At 47.5% G+C, this 19,626-nt stretch overlaps 1 protein-coding gene across 2 annotated transcripts in view; it reads right to left on the reverse strand.

Moving 5' to 3' along the window:
- The window catches only part of RETREG1 (reticulophagy regulator 1), a 112,967-nt gene that overhangs the window by 35,295 nt on the left and 58,046 nt on the right, over positions 1–19,626 (reverse strand). Inside the window, exons 1-2 of one of the 2 annotated variants that reach the window (XM_066579201.1) lie at positions 16,638–16,908; positions 851–977 (exon numbers count right to left, since the gene is read on the reverse strand). In XM_066579201.1, the coding sequence (XP_066435298.1) occupies positions 851–977; positions 16,638–16,672 (162 nt within the window). In that variant the 5' untranslated portion in view covers positions 16,673–16,908. Of the gene's footprint in view, positions 1–850; positions 978–16,637; positions 16,909–19,626 lie in introns of those variants that run through there. The other variant, XM_066579200.1, reaches the window with a different exon arrangement.

The raw sequence follows: 19,626 nt of genomic DNA on the forward strand, positions 1-19,626 counted from the left end.
GACATGTATAGATAAGGGTCAGTGTGGCAACGACATGTATAGATACGGGTCAGTGTGGCCGTGGCAGGCATAGATATGGGTCAGTGTGGCCACGGCATATATAGATACGGGTCAGTGCGGTAACGACATGTATAGATACGGGTCAGTGTGGCAACGACATGTATAGATACGGGTCAGTGTGGCAACGACATGTATAGATATCGGTCAGTGTGGCTACGGCATGTATAGATATCGGTCAGTGTGGCTACGGCATGTATAGATATCGGTCAGTGTGGCTACGGCATGTATAGATAGGGGTCAGTGTTGCCACGGCATATATAGATACGGGTCAGTGTGGCCACGGCATCCAATGGGAGGCCGGCAGGGACGTCCTCAGTGACGTCCGGTAAACACCCACCTACTACATTAGAAGCCTATGTGACAGGTTTATGGGACATCATCAGGCCTGCTGTCTGGGTGACATCACCTGTCAGATGCCGCCGCAGCGGTCTGCCAAAACGGCGGTCCAGCACTGCGGTGAGTATATATCTTTTATACAAATTTAGGCACGGGGAGCCCAAAATACTAAAAGAGAAATAACTCGGAAAACCCCTTTAAGTAGTGGGTGAAGAAGGTCTTTTTGTCTTATGCCAGATACATGATTTGGAGTCGGTACACTTTGTTGAAATACGGTCTGTGAGCCAAAAACAAACTTAGTATTTTGTTTTCTTCTAGGTGAAAATGGTAAATAAAATATATATGTTTAAGCGGACCCTCCCATGCCACTTCTCATCCGATCATAAATATATGGCCCATTACTGCTGCTGCTGTTCAGATGAATATGGAGGCCCAGATTGTGTAATGTTCATACCTTGCCTGGATTTTGCTGCTTAAAATGAGACAATTCATGCAGAAATATGGTGTAGCTTGACCAGGATTCTGCGATGCACTGGCTGAGTCGGGGTTTGCATTCCGAATTTTCACTGATCACCTCCCACCTAAGAAACATAATGGACAGATTTATGAAAAATGTATCAACTTAGAAAAAAGAATTCTGTAGGTTATGTTCGCAGCGTGGTAACCGCGATGCCAAAGCCCCACCCACCCATGTAAGCCAACGGCCACAATTCTTGCCCAGTGCTGCCCTCTTATCAGCAAGATCTTCTGCCCACTGGTTGCTGCAGGTTGTCGGGGCTTTGACCGCATTGTGGTTACCGCAATGTGCCCATATGTAAGAGAATGTAACAGAGTTGCAACCTGCAGGGAGAGGGGGTAGGGGGACGGGCAGATTAGTTATTGTAACTACAGGTAAAGATCCTGTATCACGCCACCATTCCCACACCATTATTTTATGCGGCAGAGACTTGTGTATCGTACCTCGGGTCCTCAGGAACGGTTGGGACCCGGGAAAACTTTACTTGAATAAACTTGAAATAACAGGCAGTTACAGGTATCATTTACTTGCATAAAGCTACAGGCAGAAGCTCAGTGGAGGAAACACCAGAACAATAAGGCCCTACAGTCCACGTTACCTATATGTTCCCGGTCCTGGACATTATATATATACTCCGGATGAGGTAAAAGGTAGGGGTCTCTCCACATACACTCTGGCAGGCAATTAGTGAAGGCAATTAGTATCCCGCACATCATCCGCATGGATGTCACAATCACGTACCTCTGTGTGGTGATCCTGATGGCGGACAGCCACACAAAAAAAATTATGTCTGTGGTGTGAACGGGTACCTGTTTTAGTGGACTGGGGAAATACGCTCTCTCTCTCTCTGGAAGGGACTCACTCCTATGTCATCCACTCTCCATGTACTACAGGTAGTCGTTCCACTTCCTCCATCTTCACCAACATGGAAGCTAAAGGTGCTGCCATGCGGCTCTGTGTTAGCCCTCAGAAGCAGGCAAGATGGAAGACCTCTTCCTGCTCCCAGACACTCACTTTTATCACCTCACTTGTACCACATGACACAGTAGGATATATATATATTGAGCAGCAGAGCTGACAGGTAATGATTTTATGGGAGTTAACCCTTCAGATGCTGCAGCTGTGCAACACACATACAGAAAATAGACAGTGCATCCACAGGAGACAAAACATGTATGACAATTATGGAGGGGACCAGGATGTTATTCCAGGACACTACAGAGTAATATAGGCACATTAATTGAACAGTAACTTTTATATTATGTCTTGTAAGGCCTTATAGACTAGAGTTGCACTTAAGAGTTTTTGGAGCATCATGGAGCTACAGCTGCAGTCCAAGCAGAACATTAAGGGCTAATGCTTACGGACGGATTTACACCGCAGTATTTCACCACAGCCATTAGGTTCTACTGAACCTAATAGCTCAATGTACATGCTGTGGAATTGTACCGTGGAATTCTGCAGCAAGAAATTACCTGCAGCATGTCCTATTTGCCGCAGGCATACGCGCGGACGGCTTCCATTGACTACAATGGAAGCTTAGCGTGCATACTCATCCTGCCCATGCCATATGACGCTGCCGGCGCGTCATGTGACACTGCCGGGGCGTCGTGCGCTGTACTGCGCCAGCGCGCCATGCAGGCCTTCGTGCAGCGGATCCGGAGGTAAGTATGGGATCTTGGGGGGGGGGGGGGGGGGGCGCCGTGACGGACTCCACTGCGGTATTCCGCTTGCGGAGCCCGTCACGGTCGTGCGCATTAGGCGTAAGTGGAGTTTAATCTTGTAGAGAGCAGATGTCACTCTAAATCAATCGGTTAATGTAGTTCATCACTTGGATACTAGATATCAACTATGAACCAGAAACTACAAACCTAATTGTACCACTTGAAGGCTTTCATCTTATTAATCAACTCTCTTTTATTCTCTGCTTATTATAAAACCCGATAAAAAGTATTGAAAAGAAAGACAATCAATGGGTTAAAGTCTTCATGGAGTCCTATCCTTAGACTGACTTCACACGCACCATAAATACTGCGGAACTTCCTGTGAAATCAATGGGATCTGCGCTTGTAATTACAGGCCGGGGTCCCACTGATTTCAATGAGAGCTGACCTGCAATTACGAGCGCCGGCCACTACACAGAGGACGGAGCAGCGGCTTCTTCACTGACCCCCATGTAGGTTTAAATGCTAATGCACACAAAAAAGATCTAGAAAATTCCAACTTTGCGACAACAATTTGAGATAGTTGCTGTTTTTAGCAACCAATGTCCTCTCGTGTGACACGTTTCCATAGGAGAACTATGGAAAGCGCAGCCTGATTCTCGCGATTCTCCGCAGTAAGCCTATCTATTACATAGGCTCATTGCGGAGACCTGTCAGTGCTCCCCCTCTTTCTTTTAGGTGCTAGAGTCAATGGCTGAGGCTCGAGACATGGGGCCGTCTTTATCAAAGTGATAACTGCACTTTTAGACAGGGCGGTTCTTGTCTTAGTAGTTTGGGTGAGGTTGTCCCTTCTTTTGCTTTGAAGTATATGGTACTTCCTTCTGTTTCGAGGTCTGCTTACATCTGCCCTGGACGTGGTGCGTCTAACGCTCAGGGCGAACGTGACAACGGGGAAGGGAACGCTAACCAACGTTGGTGTCCTGCCTAGATGTAGAGAGATTGCCCCAATAGGGGGGGGGGGGCTGATGTCAGAAATCTAGGGGGCCTAGTCTATCCCTAGATGGAGGATGGGGAAGATGGTAAATGCAGAAGGTAAGAGCAAAGTATATAACAAAGTATTTGGTAGATGTGAATAGGCCCCACAGAGAATATATTATATACTTAGCTGACAGGAGTCCGCTGCCTCACCAAATACCTCCGTCAGGACAATAACCAGCGCCTATGTAAAGGCGGGCCCAATAGAAATACACTTCCATCATGGCTGATTGGCCGTCTAGGGAAAACATCTCCCTGTCAGCCAATTAGTCCATACACCACAGGAGATGTAACAGGGATGTGAAGAAGGGCACATTATACACGGAGTCCATTAAGATATTTCCTCAGGTACCCTCTGCCAGGAAGAGGACCACTTGTATACCGTTGGTTATTACATTTAGTCCAAACCATAAGATGTAAAAGGGGATAAAAGACCTGCGATACGTCCGGAACAACAAGGCGCATGCGCCGACGGCAGAGTCACAGGGGCCGGGGCAGACGCCGTAACCCCGGCTCCTCTTCCAGATAGCAGCCGACGTGCCCCAATGATAAAGTGATAGATGAATGAGTATATGAGGCCCCGCGTGTGCCTTTAAGGATAATCTGGTAATGTCTAGTAATATTATGTGACGGACACATTTATACTGAAACCAGAATGTCATCTTCTCAAGTGACACCGCCTAACAAATATGAACATCTGCTGCAGCTTTGGGAGCTTGGCCGATGCCCATCCTACATGGCAGCGGAGTATTAATAAGCTGAAATGTCAGGACACAGGTGGGGGGCTCGCCGAGATCCGCCGGGATTTACTAGATGGGCGGGATGTTACCAAAACAAAGAGAATAAATAACACAGAGTAGAAAGGATAGTCCGGTTTGTTGTACAGACAGCGTCATGATATCTTAGTTCATCCTTTATTCCCAGTCACTGTGGGGTGCCAGAGGCAAAAGTATGGGAGGTTCTATCAGCCTGTGTCTTGGGCTGCGTTCTCGGTCTCAGGTTTCCATCTTACTTGCCGAAAACGGTATTGAGACGGAACCCTAGGCTTTAATGTGTGGAATGGAGACCACTTTGGCCTCCAGTTCATAAGACTTTCATCCGCCGTCACTGTATATGTATATTTTCACTGATACCTTGGCAGGGTGGATGATGGGAGCGCTGTCTCCAAAATCCTGGCAGGTGCAAGGAAGCTGTTTGCTCCCTGCTCTGCGATTCACTATTACGATGCGATACTCTGTATTGCCACATGTACCAAGTTTTCCTGATAATAAGACCTACCCAGAAAATAAGCCCTAGTTGGATTTTTGGTGAGGCATGAAATAAAAGCTCTACCCCAAAAATAAGCCATAGTTACACTACATAAAAAAATACAGAATACATTACCTAACAGGCTCGGCCCAGGTCCCTCCTGCTCCTTTTCATAGCTCCGACACTCGCTTTCTGCAGTCCTCTGCATTTGTATAACAACCCTACCTGGTTATGGGATTCATAAATCCCGCCTCCAGGGAGCGATGGCTGTGATTGGTTCTGCAACTGCTGCTCAGCCAGTCAATGCGATGGCTATGAGCCTGCTAGTATAAGTCATCTCCCGAAAATAAGACCTAGTGCCTCTTTTGGGGCAAAAATTAATATAAGACAGGGTTTTATTTTCAGGGAAACATGGTATTACGCGTAGCAGTCTGCATTGCCATTGGTGTGATAGTCTTGCTGTGAGGCTCGTTAGAGGGTGCACTATCTGCAAGGCACCATTTACTGTGGGGTATTTGGGGGGCACTCGCTGTATGGTACTGTGTTCAGAAGCAAAGCATGCACCAGTATCTTAGGGGGCACTGAGTGTATGGCAGCATTTTTGGGGCACTAACATTTGATGTTACTATAGCTATTCATGCAGCACAGTACAGCGGGCACCGGACGGCACAAATGGCATAGAAGTACTAACATTAATTGGGAATACAAGCAAAATGGGGCAGCAGGGTAACACTATTTGGGCATCTACGAGTCATTGAACCCGGCTGTTTATTGGGTCAGCACTGTATCGGGCTGCCTTCATATCGGAGGTCCCGTCACAGATCCGGCACAAAGTATCGGAAGGAACAGTTCTGCAAGCAGCGCTTTTTCTTCTGGTAAAATGCCGGGCCGGTGGACGGAAACCGAAGGGACCCCATTATAGTCAATGAGGTCTGTTCGAGGCTGTTTGGTTCTGTCCTAAGATGGATCTGTTCGGCCAGAGGATTCCCCTTTCCTCCTCCACGAACGGTCCCCCCCCAGCGCAGATATGAAAGCAGCCTTTATTATCCCAGTCTGCAGCCTGATGTTACTCTGCAGGCTGCCCGTGTATTAACCCCTTACTGACCAAGCCTGTTTGCGCCTTAACGAACAACTAATTGTTCAGGTTTTTTTCACTGTTGCATTGCAGGAGCCGCGACCTTTTAATTTTTTTATCGACAGAGTTATATGAATGTTTTTTAGATTCCATTTTCACAGCTTTCAGTGTGCAAAATAAATAATGAGATAACATTATTCTCCGGGTCGGCACGATTCCGGCAATACCAAATTTAGGGCTTATTCACACAAGCGTACATCGGCTGCCGTTTTCACGGTCAGTCAATATACACTACCATCTGAGCTGTCTTCCCTCTTCCCTCTTCCCTCCCCCTCGCCAGCTCACCTCCTCTCTCCTCCCCTCCGGCTGTTTGCAATAGGAGGGGGTGGAGGTTAGCTCCACCCCATCCCGCCCCCTCCCATTGCTGGCTGCGGACAAGGGGTGGGAGCTTAGCACCGTGAAAACCGTCCAGGATACCGCAACGGCCGTAGACAGGCAGCATAAGTCCTGTTCTGTGAGACCGGTGTTCAGTATATCGTCCCTATGTCCTGTCAGAGATAGTTAGCCCCGAGGTGAAGACAATGGGGCCGTTCTTATCAGGACGCCTACCCTGCTTTTAGGCAGGGGTCTTATCTTCTTGATTAGCTAAGGGCAAGTTTCCCCATCTAGGATTGCCTTGCAGTGGTAACTCTGTCCACTGAGGTCAGCTGCCAGCCACACCAGGTCTGGTCCAAAAGCCAGGCTGGTTGGTTAGCACAGTGGGTCCATTTTTGCTATCCGTAACATTACTTTTTAGACTTTTTATTTTTGTTCCACTAGGGAACTTGAATATTATCATATTTTGTCATTCTTCTAATACACTACTGGTATAGCAGTGTATTAAAAAGCCTATAAAGCTCATCCAGAAGCCGAGCCTCATGGGCCACCATAACTGGCAAACTCAGAGGCTATATTTAAGCTTCCGGGTGCCATAGCAACCCATCGAGACCCCGCAATCACATCACAGGAGTCCGATGGGTGAAAGAGGGAGCCCCCACCCTCTATCAACCTTTTACATGCTGCGGTCCCACTGACATTGGCGCAAAAGGGTTAAACAAACGTATGGGGTTAACATTCTTCTTCATATACTGATTTAGATTCAGCAGGAATACAGTGGTATAATTTAGTTAACATATGGCAGTATGCTGGTGCTACCTAATCATGGTATGGTGGTATTTAGTTACTGCATGCTGATATTATTTACATTTACTGATTGTGAACCAAAAACATTCATTTTCACAGCATCATGATTGATGAAGATGAATAGTTACTCATTTTATTGTTTATCATTGATCTCCTTAATTAACACTGTCCAATTATCTTTAAGGTCATGCAAAAATACGCAAATCTAGACAGTACTTGGCCAGTGTAAGTAGGCCTTTAATTGGGAATGTTCTGTCCCTGTGCCAGGCCAGCGGGGAACGATTGAGAGAAAAGGAGGAGAAAGAAAACATGGTTTGCCCGGTGAGCAACATGGTATAAAATTACATCTAAAGATGAAGCGGCGCGAGGCTCAGTGAGCAACATGGTTTAAAATCACATCTAAAGATGAAGCGGAGCGAGGCCCGGTGAGCAACATGGTATAAAATCACATCTAAAGATGAAGCCGCGCGAGGCCCGGTGAGCAACATGGTTTAAAATCACATCTAAAGATGAAGCGGCGCGAGGCTCAGTGAGCAACATGGTATAAAATCACATCTAAAGATGAAGCCGCACGAGGCCCGGTGAGCAACATGGTTTAAAATCACATCTAAAGATGAAGCGGCGCGTGGCCCGGTGAGCAACATGGTATGAAATCACATCTAAAGATGAAGCGGCGCGTGGCCCGGTGAGCAACATGGTTTAAAATCACATCTAAAGGTGAAGCGGCGCGAGGCCCGGTGAGCAACATGGTATAAAATCACATCTAAAGATGAAGCGGCGCGTGGCCCGGTGAGCAACATGGTTTAAAATCACATCTAAAGATGAAGCGGCGCGTGGCCCGGTGAGCAACATGGTATAAAATCACATCTAAAGATGAAGCGGCGCGTGGCCCGGTGAGCAACACGGTTTAAAATCACATCTAAAGATGAAGCGGTGCGTGGCCCGGTGAGCAACACGGTTTAAAATCACATCTAAAGATGAAGCGGTGCGAGGCCCGGTGAGCAACACGGTTTAAAATCACATCTAAAGATGAAGCGACGCGAGGCCCGGTGAGCAACATGGTATAAAATCACATCTAAAGATGAAGCGACGCGAGGCCCGGTCGGCGTCACGTTTTACATCGTTAACTTTGCTATTTAATTACAATTCCTAAAGTTTTGCTGTGCAAATTCTGTCTCACAAATTACTACTTGCTTAACGAAAAAGAAGTTGAGTTGTGAAGTTAATTCATGCTAGTATGCTAGTATGGCCAGTTGGACTGCCATGACTGCAGCATTTTTTGTCTCCTTCTAAGGGTGGCGTTCTGCCAAGCTCCTGGAGCAGGACCAGTTTGGACATGGACTTGGAGGCACGCACAGTGCTTCTGCAGTCACCCGTCAGCTGCCAGACACAGCTGTCTCTCTTCATCACTGTCATTTCATCTTATGACTTCCCAGTTTGTACAGATGACTAATGACCTTATAGTGTTGTGTAGTAAGTGGTGAGGCAACCCCACGGTGCGGCCCAACCTAGTGACCGGCCTCCAGACCCACCCCTAAAGGTCACAGGCTCACATTGCACATTTCCAAATCTGCAAACTCCTGGAACCATCTAATCATGTGAGTAAATAGTAAATACCATTAAGTAACTCTTCCAGTTAAGCGCCCAGGGAGACACATGAATGCTAAAAACAACTCCGAGGGGAGAACACTGAAGTGGGAGAAATCCGGTAATGCTGTTGGTCATAGCAGGGAATCACACCCGAGGGATCAATTGTCAGAGCTTAACAGAAGGCAATCACCTGACTTGTAGCTCTAGACAACTCTACTTTTTTCCATTTGTGCCAGTGTCTGAAGATATCTATCAGTCAACGGATGACAAGTAAAGGATATGTACATATATGCAAATGAAGATGAAGCAACTTTATAAATAGGCTTCATCAAAAAGTTCTAAATATAACTTTTATAAAAGGTTATAAAGTAACGAAGATAATAAAAAAAAAAACAAGGCCACAGCGTCACATCCCCAAACTACTGGGATCTTGGTGCCCAGGATATGACTGCTGATGCCATGAGTACCAGTGGTGATGCTGTGGCTTTTGATTGGCCGCACACCTACTTCTGCCCAGCTGTCTACCTGGAATCAGATGCCGGGGCATTTTGAACCGCTCAGATCCACTTCAGGGATCCAAGGAGAGGTATGATCTATTTTTTTGATTTCATAACAACCTAGCTGCTGAAAAGTTTTAAAAACTCATGATAAAACCTCTTTAAAAATACCCTACTACTTGGTATTGTATCTTGTCACCACCAGGAAGTAGGGGTGGAGACAAGATTGACAGGGCAATGACGCCCCCTGTTCCTGATTGGTTGGCAATAATACCCTACTACTTTATGCATGCAGCTCCTATATGAAACTGTGTGTCTCAATGATTACAGGCTGTAGACACATTTTGTGTAGTCTGATTCTGCAGACTCTTCCATCTGGCTTAAAAGACGCTCTCCAAGTTTCTTTATATTAGGGTACTCCATTCCAGTATCACTGACCGCTGCTGTTAAGAATCCAATTCTGTAGTTCGTTCTCTCCAAGTTGTGTATTCTGCATTATCTTCCAGCCTACAGTTTAAATGACCAGCACTGTGTCCTGTGTCCTGCAGTTAATGCTCACATGACCAGCACTCTGACAACACTCTGTGTCCTGCAGTTAATGCTCACATGACCAGTACTCTGACAACACTCTGTGTACTGCAGTTCATGATCACATGACCAGCACTGACAACACTCTGCGTCCTGCAGTTCATGATCACATGACCAGCAATCTGACAACACTCTGTGTCCTGCAGTTAATGCTCACATTACCAGTACTCTGACAACACTCTGTGTACTGCAGTTCATGATCACATGACCAGCAATCTGACAACACTCTGTGTCCTGCAGTTAATGCTCACATGACCAGTACTCTGACAACACTCTGTGTACTGCAGTTAATGCTCACATGACCAGTACTCTGACAACACTCTGTGTACTGCAGTTCATGATGCTCACATGACCAGCACTGACAGCACTTTGCGTCCTGCAGTTTATGATCACATGACCAGCACTGTGATAACACTCTGTGTCTTGCAGTTAATGATCACATGACCAGCACTCTGACAACACTTTGTGTCCTGCAGTTAATGATCACATGACCAGCACTGACAACACTGTGCGTCCTGCAGGTAATGATCACATGACCAGTACAAGGAAGGCTCAAAAAACAGAGGTGGCATAAAAAATGCTATTTTCCAGTATATTTTCTGCATCCCTTTCCTGTGTTTTCAGGATGCTATTGCTTGCGGCCATGTAATACCAGTCTTCATTGTTTACTCCTGGGGAATGAGAATCTGTCAGTCCTGGTCATGTGATTATTTGCAGTAAACACATGAGAGCCGCGCACCTATGGCTCCATCATATGACCACATGACGGATGCAGGTGATTGTTTTACCCTGCCTGTAAATAAACTATGAAAGATCTAGAAAAGTGTAAGGAACGGAAAGTATAGTTTTTATTATACAAAGAGAAACCCTTACCTGCCAAAACGAGAATATCACTCTAATCATGCTGGTGGCAGCATACGGCGTCTCTACGGCAAGTCGGGGGAAGATGGTGAAGAAAAAGGTAAAACGAGCACAGCAAAATATATAGGAAACCTGCTGCAGTAAGCAAAAGAACTGCAACGCGGAAAACGGAAGCGGGGGATTACAGATGATCTTCCGATGTGACGCCCCATAGCTGCCGCTAATGGCTCTCAGATACACAAAGCTCAATGGGAACAGAAACTCAAACATTTCCATTAAGCAAACCTGTCAACCATAAGACGTCCTTGTTGTCCGTAACAGCCAATCACAGCGCAGCTTTCAGCGCGGGAAACGACTGCTGTTTACACGGCCAGACAGAAGCTGATGGATTTCCGTTAAGCGGAGGTATTCTTGTTCGTCACGCAGCCCGGACATGCATTAACACTGAGCGATAATTGTTCAGACTCCGGCTGGATGCAGTAATCGGGGCGATGTACTGGCCGTGTAAAGGGCCCCGAGGTAGGATATGATCTCACTATAAGGGCCCCGAGGTAGGATATGATCTTACTATAAGTGCCCCAAGGTAGGATATGATCTCACTATAAGGGCCCGAGGTAGGATATGATCTCACTATAAGGGCCGGGAGGTAGGATATGATCTCACTATAAGGGCCCCGAGGTAGGCTATGATCCCACTATAAGGGCCCCGAGGTAGGATATGATCTCACTATAAGGGCCGGGAGGTAGGATATGATCTCACTATAAGGGCCCGGAGGTAGGATATGATCTCACTATAAGGGCCGGGAGGTAGGATATGATCTCACTATAAGGGCCGGGAGGTAGGATATGATCTCACTATAAGGGCCCGGAGGTAGGATATGATCTCACTATAAGGGCCCCGAGGTAGGATATGATCTCACTATAAGGGCCCGGAGGTAGGATATGATCTCACTATAAGGGCCCGGAGGTAGGATATGATCTCACTATAAGGGCCCGGAGGTCGGATATGATCTCACTATAAGGGCCCGGAGGTAGGATATGATCTCACTATAAGGGCCCGGAGGTAGGATATGATCTGCAATATATCGGGGTATATTACTGTACTTGTTGTGCTTGCAGGATATTTGTTTTCGCTTGGTGGACGAACACGCCCTGATTTAAATGGCTAATTAGCCTAATGAGTTTCAGATGTGTTCTTCTCTGCATGGCATTGCGCAGTATATTGTGTATCCCACTGCCCTCGCATTGACTTCAATGGGGACCTTAAGTGCACAAATACACAGGAAAATAGAGCTAAATGCTTGTGCAAAGTCTGGAAATGTGTATGAGCCCGCTGACATCAATGGGTCCATTCCGTGCACATTTGACATGCCCCCGTGTGAAGCCGGCCTTAAACTCAGGAAGAGCTCATGGTGCACTTCTCCCCCGATACCGGGGTTAGCTTGTTGTTGGCCACTATAAGATGACTGAATCGTGTTTGTTTAGTCCGTGTGGACTTTTCCACTGAAGATTATATAAATCACTTGATTCCCCAAGGATACGGTCTGGGTAGATTACCGGCATAAACTATTAGTCATCAGACATAATCCCACAACTTCTCACATAACGCAAAACTAACAGCCACGTATGGGACACAAAACGCATCTCTCCAGAGAGCGGAAGACGGTGAAGGAGAGCGCCAGGAGGGTCTCTGTTACGGCTTCTGTGGTCTCATCACTGTCCGGAGGAGCCTCGTACATCACGGGGACATTATGGGAGCTTGGACAAGGGGCCTTCTGGGCATTATGTATATTATGGGGGCGCTGTGGCTGCTATGGAGGAACTGGGACTGGCATGGGGGCTTCACGGCTACACAAGGGACCGTTTGGCCATCATGGGTGAAGGGGCAATCTGTGGGGAAGTAGGACTACAATGGGAGTTGCCTTCTTGTTTGTTCTCCCCCTGCCTTCACATAATCAGTAGTGTACCCGGTGCTCCAGAATCACATGAACCCTCCTATGACAGCTCCCTGTCCGTCCTGGTGAACCAGTAACCTACCGCACCCGAGGCGTTCCCAGAGCGCAGGTCACACCAAGGGCGACAAAATTCAAAAATACCAAAAACAGTACCAAATGTTATAACCAACCACAGACCAGAACATTCAGGCTGGGTTCCCACACGGCGTATTCCTGGTGGAAATCTCGCGGTTTGGCTGCAGTGAGAAACCGCAAGATTTCCGCCGAAAAAGCGCTACTTCAAAACCCGCAGAACCTAGCCGCGTGTTTTAATTCGGCTTGGTCGCATGCTTTTCCATTGTGGCCGGCGCTCTCATAGAGAAGAGGGCGGCCGCAGTGGAAAAAAAAAAAGAATGGACATGCTGCGGCCAGCGAATCTGCACCGGAACGCCAGCTTTTCCACGACTAATTTGCCGTCCTGTGTGGATGAGATTTCTGAGAAATCTCGTCCACATGGCTGGCTAATCCCGGGATTAGCGGCCGCATGCGGATTTGCCGCGACGAAATTCCGGACGGAATTTTGCGCGGCAATTCTGCCCCGTGTGAACCCAGCCTTAAAAATTATAAAATACTATCATAAGGGGGTAAAAACCCTTCTATGAGGCCGGGCTCACACGACCTACCACTGCGTACTGCGGCGTGTCGGACCGCGCAGGACAACATATCTCACGCACGCTGTCATGCGCCGCCTTCCTGTTTTTTTCCCCCTTTGTTTAAATTGCCCGCTCTGCCGCTTCGCAGATATCAGAGGCCGCAGCGTCATCGCTTGTGCTCATATCCTGGGCGCCATGATGCCAGGGGCTTGGTGACATGACACTGCAGCCTCTGATTGGTCGCAGTGGTCACGTGCTTCTACCCGGAAACTGCTGCGGGGACAATGTGGCCCTCAGCTCCGCTTCGGGGGTCCGCGAAGAGGTGAACATGATCTATTTTATTATTGGGGCCAGCTGCTGGAAAGGTTTGTATACTCCTGATAAAACCCCTTCAAGCAATCTCATTTCTCTGAAGGCGAAGAGAAACGGAAATAAAATCGCAATTAAATGTTTCTGTTTTGTTGCCCATTTATTTAATTGGATTTTCATTAAAATCGTGAATATTTCTGTTTATTTCCGTTTTTCAAAGGGAACAAATAGCGCAGCTGACTGCTTAGAAACGTGATAGCGATCAAACAATAGGTGAAGCCTGCCATTAGTGATTAGTGCAGCTCGGAGGGGTGAACCACACGTGCCCCGCACTCGCCCCCTTACTACATACCTTCTACTGTAAAGTATTGCTGTATATGTTAAATAATCCCATCCTGACTCCAGACCTGACAGATCAGAATATCCGTGGATCACCAGCCCTGCTGTAGTAATCGGTGACCATAACTTGTAATAGTATTACTGTTACAGTCTGCCATCCGTAACAGGTAGTGGGACCAGAGTGGCATTATTACATCAGCCTGGACCATGTGGTCTTGCCTTCAGCTCTGCTGTTTGCTTCATATCTGTCGCTGCAAAAGGTCCCCGTGATATTGTCTGTTGGAATTACCTCACTGGGGCCCTCCTCTCCACTCTGCTGTATCATCTATGGTATGAACTGATTGGCTGACAGGGAGGTGTGTCCACAAGTTGGCCAATCAGCCCTGGTATGTGGATGTGTGCTGTGCTGCTCTCTGTCTGAATCCAGGTTGGTGTGTGAGTCTGGCTCTATGTTGTGTCAGGTGGGTGCAGTCTGTTTGTTGGTACTGTGGCTAGACTCCATGTTCTGTTGGAGTTTGCGTGGATCCAGATCAGAATTTATGTTTGGTGCGCAGATGCCAGAATCCCCTCTGTCCGAAGGTGCGCAGCCGCCAGAATCCCCTCCATCCGAAGGTGCGTGGCCACCAGAATCCCCTCCATCCGAAGGTGCGTGGCCGCCAGAATCCCCTCTGTCCGAAGGTGCGCAGCCACCAGAATCCCCTCCATCCGAAGGTGCGCGGCCGCCAGAATCCCCTCCGTCCGAAGGTGCGCGGCCGCCAGAATCCCCTCCATCCGAAGATGCGCGGCCGCCAGAATCCCCTCCATCCGAAGGTGCGCGGCCGCCAGAATCCCCTCCGTCCGAAGATGCGCGGCCACCAGAATCCCCTCCGTCCGTAGGTGCGTGGAGTATAACTCATGAGACCTCCATGTAGGGACGCTGGATGTGAAAGAGACTGGTCCTACAAATGAATGCCCTCAAAGGGCTCATTCAGAAAAAGAGAGCGCCACAGAGTGTGGTAAGACTAAGAGATTGTTGCAAGAAAGCTTGTTTACTGCGTATTGCGCTGGAGCATGGCTAAAAACCCAACAGGTTCAACACTGTATGAAGACTGACTGCCCCAAGGCCTGGTCAACGGCCACTTAGAGAGTCACAGGGCGAGGGAGCAGCAGCAGTGAGTTAAGGCTCACTTGGTCCGTGAATAGGCAGCGCATGTAATCATCCTCCTGCAAGTAGAATGTGATACAAGTGCAGCCAGAGATAAAGAAGTGTAAACAGCAAAGTTACTGCCAAGTTTATCCGTGTGCTCTGGAAGCAAGTAACAGCGGAAAGCCGACTACAGACAGCTAAATCAATAAAGAGAAACTCCTAGAAACATGTTCGTATAGAAAAATGGCTATTTCTCCACTAATCGGCTTTCTTTCACCCCCCCCCCAACCCCCCTTCCGCATCCTTATCTGATTGCTTACACAAAATTCACTGATAAAATCTGTACAGAGTGAAGAGATGGATTTGGCGCTTCACTGAGAGATCAGGTTACAACTGTCCACAGAAGTCTATAGAGAGGGGAGAGCAGGCAGGAAGCAGTAGAGATAGGCACATACACATAAAGATACTGCTGGTAGTCTTGCCCCATTGCTACATTCACAGCTCCACTGCTCAGTACTGTGCAGCTGAAACTGATAGCTCCGCCCATTGGACTGTTCACCCAGGATGAGCAGAGATATAAATGAATAAAACACAAGTTCTACTGAATCTGTCCCCATAAAACTATATATCGATCTGCTCAGCTCCTCCGGCTCTATAACATGATGCCTGCAGATTGGACAAAGTTTTCAACCTGACAGACTCCCTTTAACATGTGCAACACCCCGGCTGAAACCATTTGCACCAGTGCCAAAGTAATGTTATTCCTACATTACATTAATAATATCAGGATCACCCTGCGCTTCAGTGACCAGCAGGAATATAGTCCTAGACTATACAAACACAGCATGATAATAACCCGCTTGACCTATAAAGTCAGTTACACATTCCTCACCGTATACTACATATATAATAAGGCAGTATGTCCTGCTTGATTACAACCCTTCTGTCGCATGACTGCAGAAAACATCTCTTAACTACCGCGGTACATAGAGCATGCACTTTTATTTGATAATGGATAAGTTAAAAATCAGCAGGAAGTTACTCCTATTATGGCTTTGTGTTGTACAGATTCGTAATATAGGTGTCCATAGAAGTCTACGAGGCCATATTGTATCTCTGTATGCCTTTAATTGTACATTGAGGCACATGGAGATTTGTTTTCTCAAGATTGCATATAGAATAGTGTGATTCTGCATCACATACCATATTAGAAAGCAAGTAGTGTTTAGAGGAAAAAATCTACTGCACCTCATACGATGGCATAGAGAGTTGGTAAAAAGGAGATGGTAGATAGATGCAAAGGAAAAACAGTCCAAACAACAAATGCCGGTGTGCCGGTGGTGATAGAACAATAGTAGCTAGTCCAGAGCGATCTGAGCACTGCCAATGCAGTCCAAAAAGTATCTTTATTCACCAGCGCTTGCAACAATGTAATGTTTCAGCTCATTCTGTACAGAAACCCCCCATAAAGTGAGCTGAAATGTTGCATTGGCACATGCATGGGTAAATCCAGAACAACCTGTTGGACTGCTGCTTTATGTATAGATAGATGATGGCACCGAAGGTCAGAACACATTTATGGCCAGTACACACAAATGTGCAATCTAAAGTAAAAGTACAATACCTTTCATCCAATTCAAAGTCGTCTCCTTGAGGCATTTCTGCCTTGTTTTTAAAGACGCCTGTGCCAGTCGGTGTAATCCAGGTGTGGAAGTGTTTAGTATCACTTAACCTTCAGCAGGGCTGCCCAGATCCTGGAGGCTCGCAGCGCTGTGTTTACAAACCTCCTGAGCGCTGCTGCTGCTGGTGAATGAAGCTCTCTGTCAGCCTGGAGGGATTGGCTGGTATAAATAGGCTGTGAGCACTCAGGTCTCATGAGCTGCCTTGTTCCTCCGCTGGCTGGCATCTTATCCTGTGCTGTGACCAGGCAACACCCTGCTAGACTGTCACAGTTCCTGCTTGAAGACATACCACACTATGTTAACCCATTGACCAAGTGTTAATTATTTGTTGACCTGGACCCTGTGACTTGCCAATAAAGTGCAGCTAATACACGGATGGTAATGGCTGGAAAGCATTTCTGGGCAGCGCAGCTCTTGGGTGTCCGTTCTCCAACTCCTGGGACATAACTCAACAGGCTGCATGCACCTCAGCAACGTATACAATCCATAGGCCCTCTATAGAAAGGAGGAGGATCTTCTGTATTTTGAGCTAGATCCTCGCGATCTCTAGTATCTGCATATTTAGGACAACTACAATTCTCTAAAAATTATGTGAGCTTCCAACCTGCTGGCTGTGCCGGGTCTCCCAAGACGTCTGCCGTCACCCTTGTATGTATATCGCTAGTAGGTCAAAGGACATTGAAAAAGCAAAGAACCTCTGTCAATGAAGCTTCTATTTCTGCACTTTAAAAGTATGGCCACATAATACACTCATTATCAACCCCCCCTCCCCCCCTAGAAGTTGTGGGAATGAAACTTTCTCTGTGATTGTAACTTTGATAAGTGATAACAATATCAGAGGAAAAGGACCATTTATTGTGGAGAATTGACCCCTTGTAGGGAGGCTCTAGTACCCTGTTGTACTGCCTCTAGCTTGGATACAAGATGTTATACAGGCGGGCATGGAGGCTCTAGTACCTTGTTGTACTGCCTCTAGCTTGGATACAAGATGTGATACAGGTAGGCATGGAGGCTCTAGTACCCTGTTGTACTGTCTCTAGCTTGGATACAAGATGTGATACGGGCGGGCATGGAGGCTCTAGTACCCTGTTGTACCGCCTCTAGCTTGGATACAAGATGTGATACGGGCGGGCATGGAGGCTCTAGTACCCTGTTGTACTGCCTCTAGCTTGGATACAAGATGTGATATGGGCAGGCATGGAGGCTCTAGTACCCTGTTGTACCACCTCTAGCTTGGATACAAGATGTGTTACAGGTGGGCATGGAGGCTCTAGTACCCTGTTGTACCACCTCTAGCTTGGATACAAGATGTGTTACAGGTGGGCATGGCGGCTCTAGCACCCTGTTGTACTGCCTCTAGCTTGGATACAAGATGTGATATGGGCAGGCATGGAGGCTCTAGTACCCTGTTGTACCACCTCTAGCTTGGATACAAGATGTGTTACAGGTGGGCATGGAGGCTCTAGTACCCTGTTGTACTGCCTCTAGCTTGGATACAAGATGTGATATGGGGGGCATGGAGGCTCTAGTTCCCTGTTGTACTGCCTCTAGCTTGGATACAAGATGTGATACTGGTGGGCATGGAGGCTCTAGTGCCCTGTTGTACCACCTCTAGCTTGGATAAAAGATGTAATACAAGGAGTATGGAGGCTCTAGTACCCTGTTGTACCAGCTCTAGCTTGGATACAAGATGTAATACAAGGAGCATGGAGGCTCTAGTACCCTGTTGTACTGCCTCTAGCTTGGATACAAGATGTGATACAAGCAAGCATGGAGGTTCTAGTACCCTGTTGGACTACCTCTTGCTTGGATACAGGATGTGATATGGGTGGGCATTAAGACTCTAGTACCCTCTTGGGCCACCTCTGGCTTGGATACAAGATGTGATACGGGCGGGCATGAAGGCTCTAGTACCCTGCTGTACCACCTCTAGCTTGGATACAAGATGTGATATGGACAGGCATGGAGGCTCTAGTACCCTGTTGTACCACCTCTAGCTTGGATACAAGATGTGATACGAGCAAGCATGGAGGCTCTAGTACCCTGTTGGACTACCTCTTGCTTGGATATAGGATGCGATATGGGTGGGCATTAAGACTCTAGTACCCTCTTGGGCCGCCTCTAGTTTGGATACAAGATGTGATATGGGGGGCATGGAGAATCTAGTACCCTGTTGGGCTGCCTATATCTTGGATGCAAGATGTAATACAGGTGAGCATGGAGGCATACAGGTTCCATATGGTATTCCACTGCATATCGCTCCACATTTGCTGCATCTGAGGCTCTAGGTCATCCAAACTTGAAGGCTGTGGAAGTTGGTGTCCCAGTTGGTCCCATACATGTTCTGTTGGTGATAAATCTGGTGACCGGGCAGCCACAGAAGTGTGACAATGTTGTGGGGGCTCCTGGGACCCCCTTGTGTGTGCGGCTGAGCATTATCCTGCTGGAAGCCGCCATGAGAGGAACACATGTGGCTGCAGGACGTCCTGAACATATCGCTGAGCTGTCATTGTCCCTTGTAGCACTACTAGGGGTGACTGACTGAAATACAAGACCAGATCCCCAAACCATCACACCAGCAGGGGGCAGTGCGCCGCTCCACAGCAAAGGCAGGACTGAGGAGCTCACCCCGAGGTCTCCAGACACGAACACGGCCGTCGTCAGCGCACAAACTAAACCTGGATTCATCACTGAAGACAACCCGGTTCCATTCCGCAGTGTCTAGTTTCATCATTCACGACATCACTGCGAACGGAGGCGACGCTGGATGGGTGTCAGAAGCAGTAAACATAATGGCCACCATGAGATCAAATATCCTTTAGCCAAGTGCCTGTAAATGGTTCTGACAGACACTGTACCGATAGTGCCACCTGTTTCTGGTTAGCAAACAATAAAACAGTTGGAGCTGCTCAAACGATCAGACGCTCCTCT

The sequence above is a fragment of the Eleutherodactylus coqui genome, chromosome 9, assembly GCF_035609145.1.
Source record: "Eleutherodactylus coqui strain aEleCoq1 chromosome 9, aEleCoq1.hap1, whole genome shotgun sequence".
NCBI lineage: Eukaryota > Metazoa > Chordata > Amphibia > Anura > Eleutherodactylidae > Eleutherodactylus > Eleutherodactylus coqui.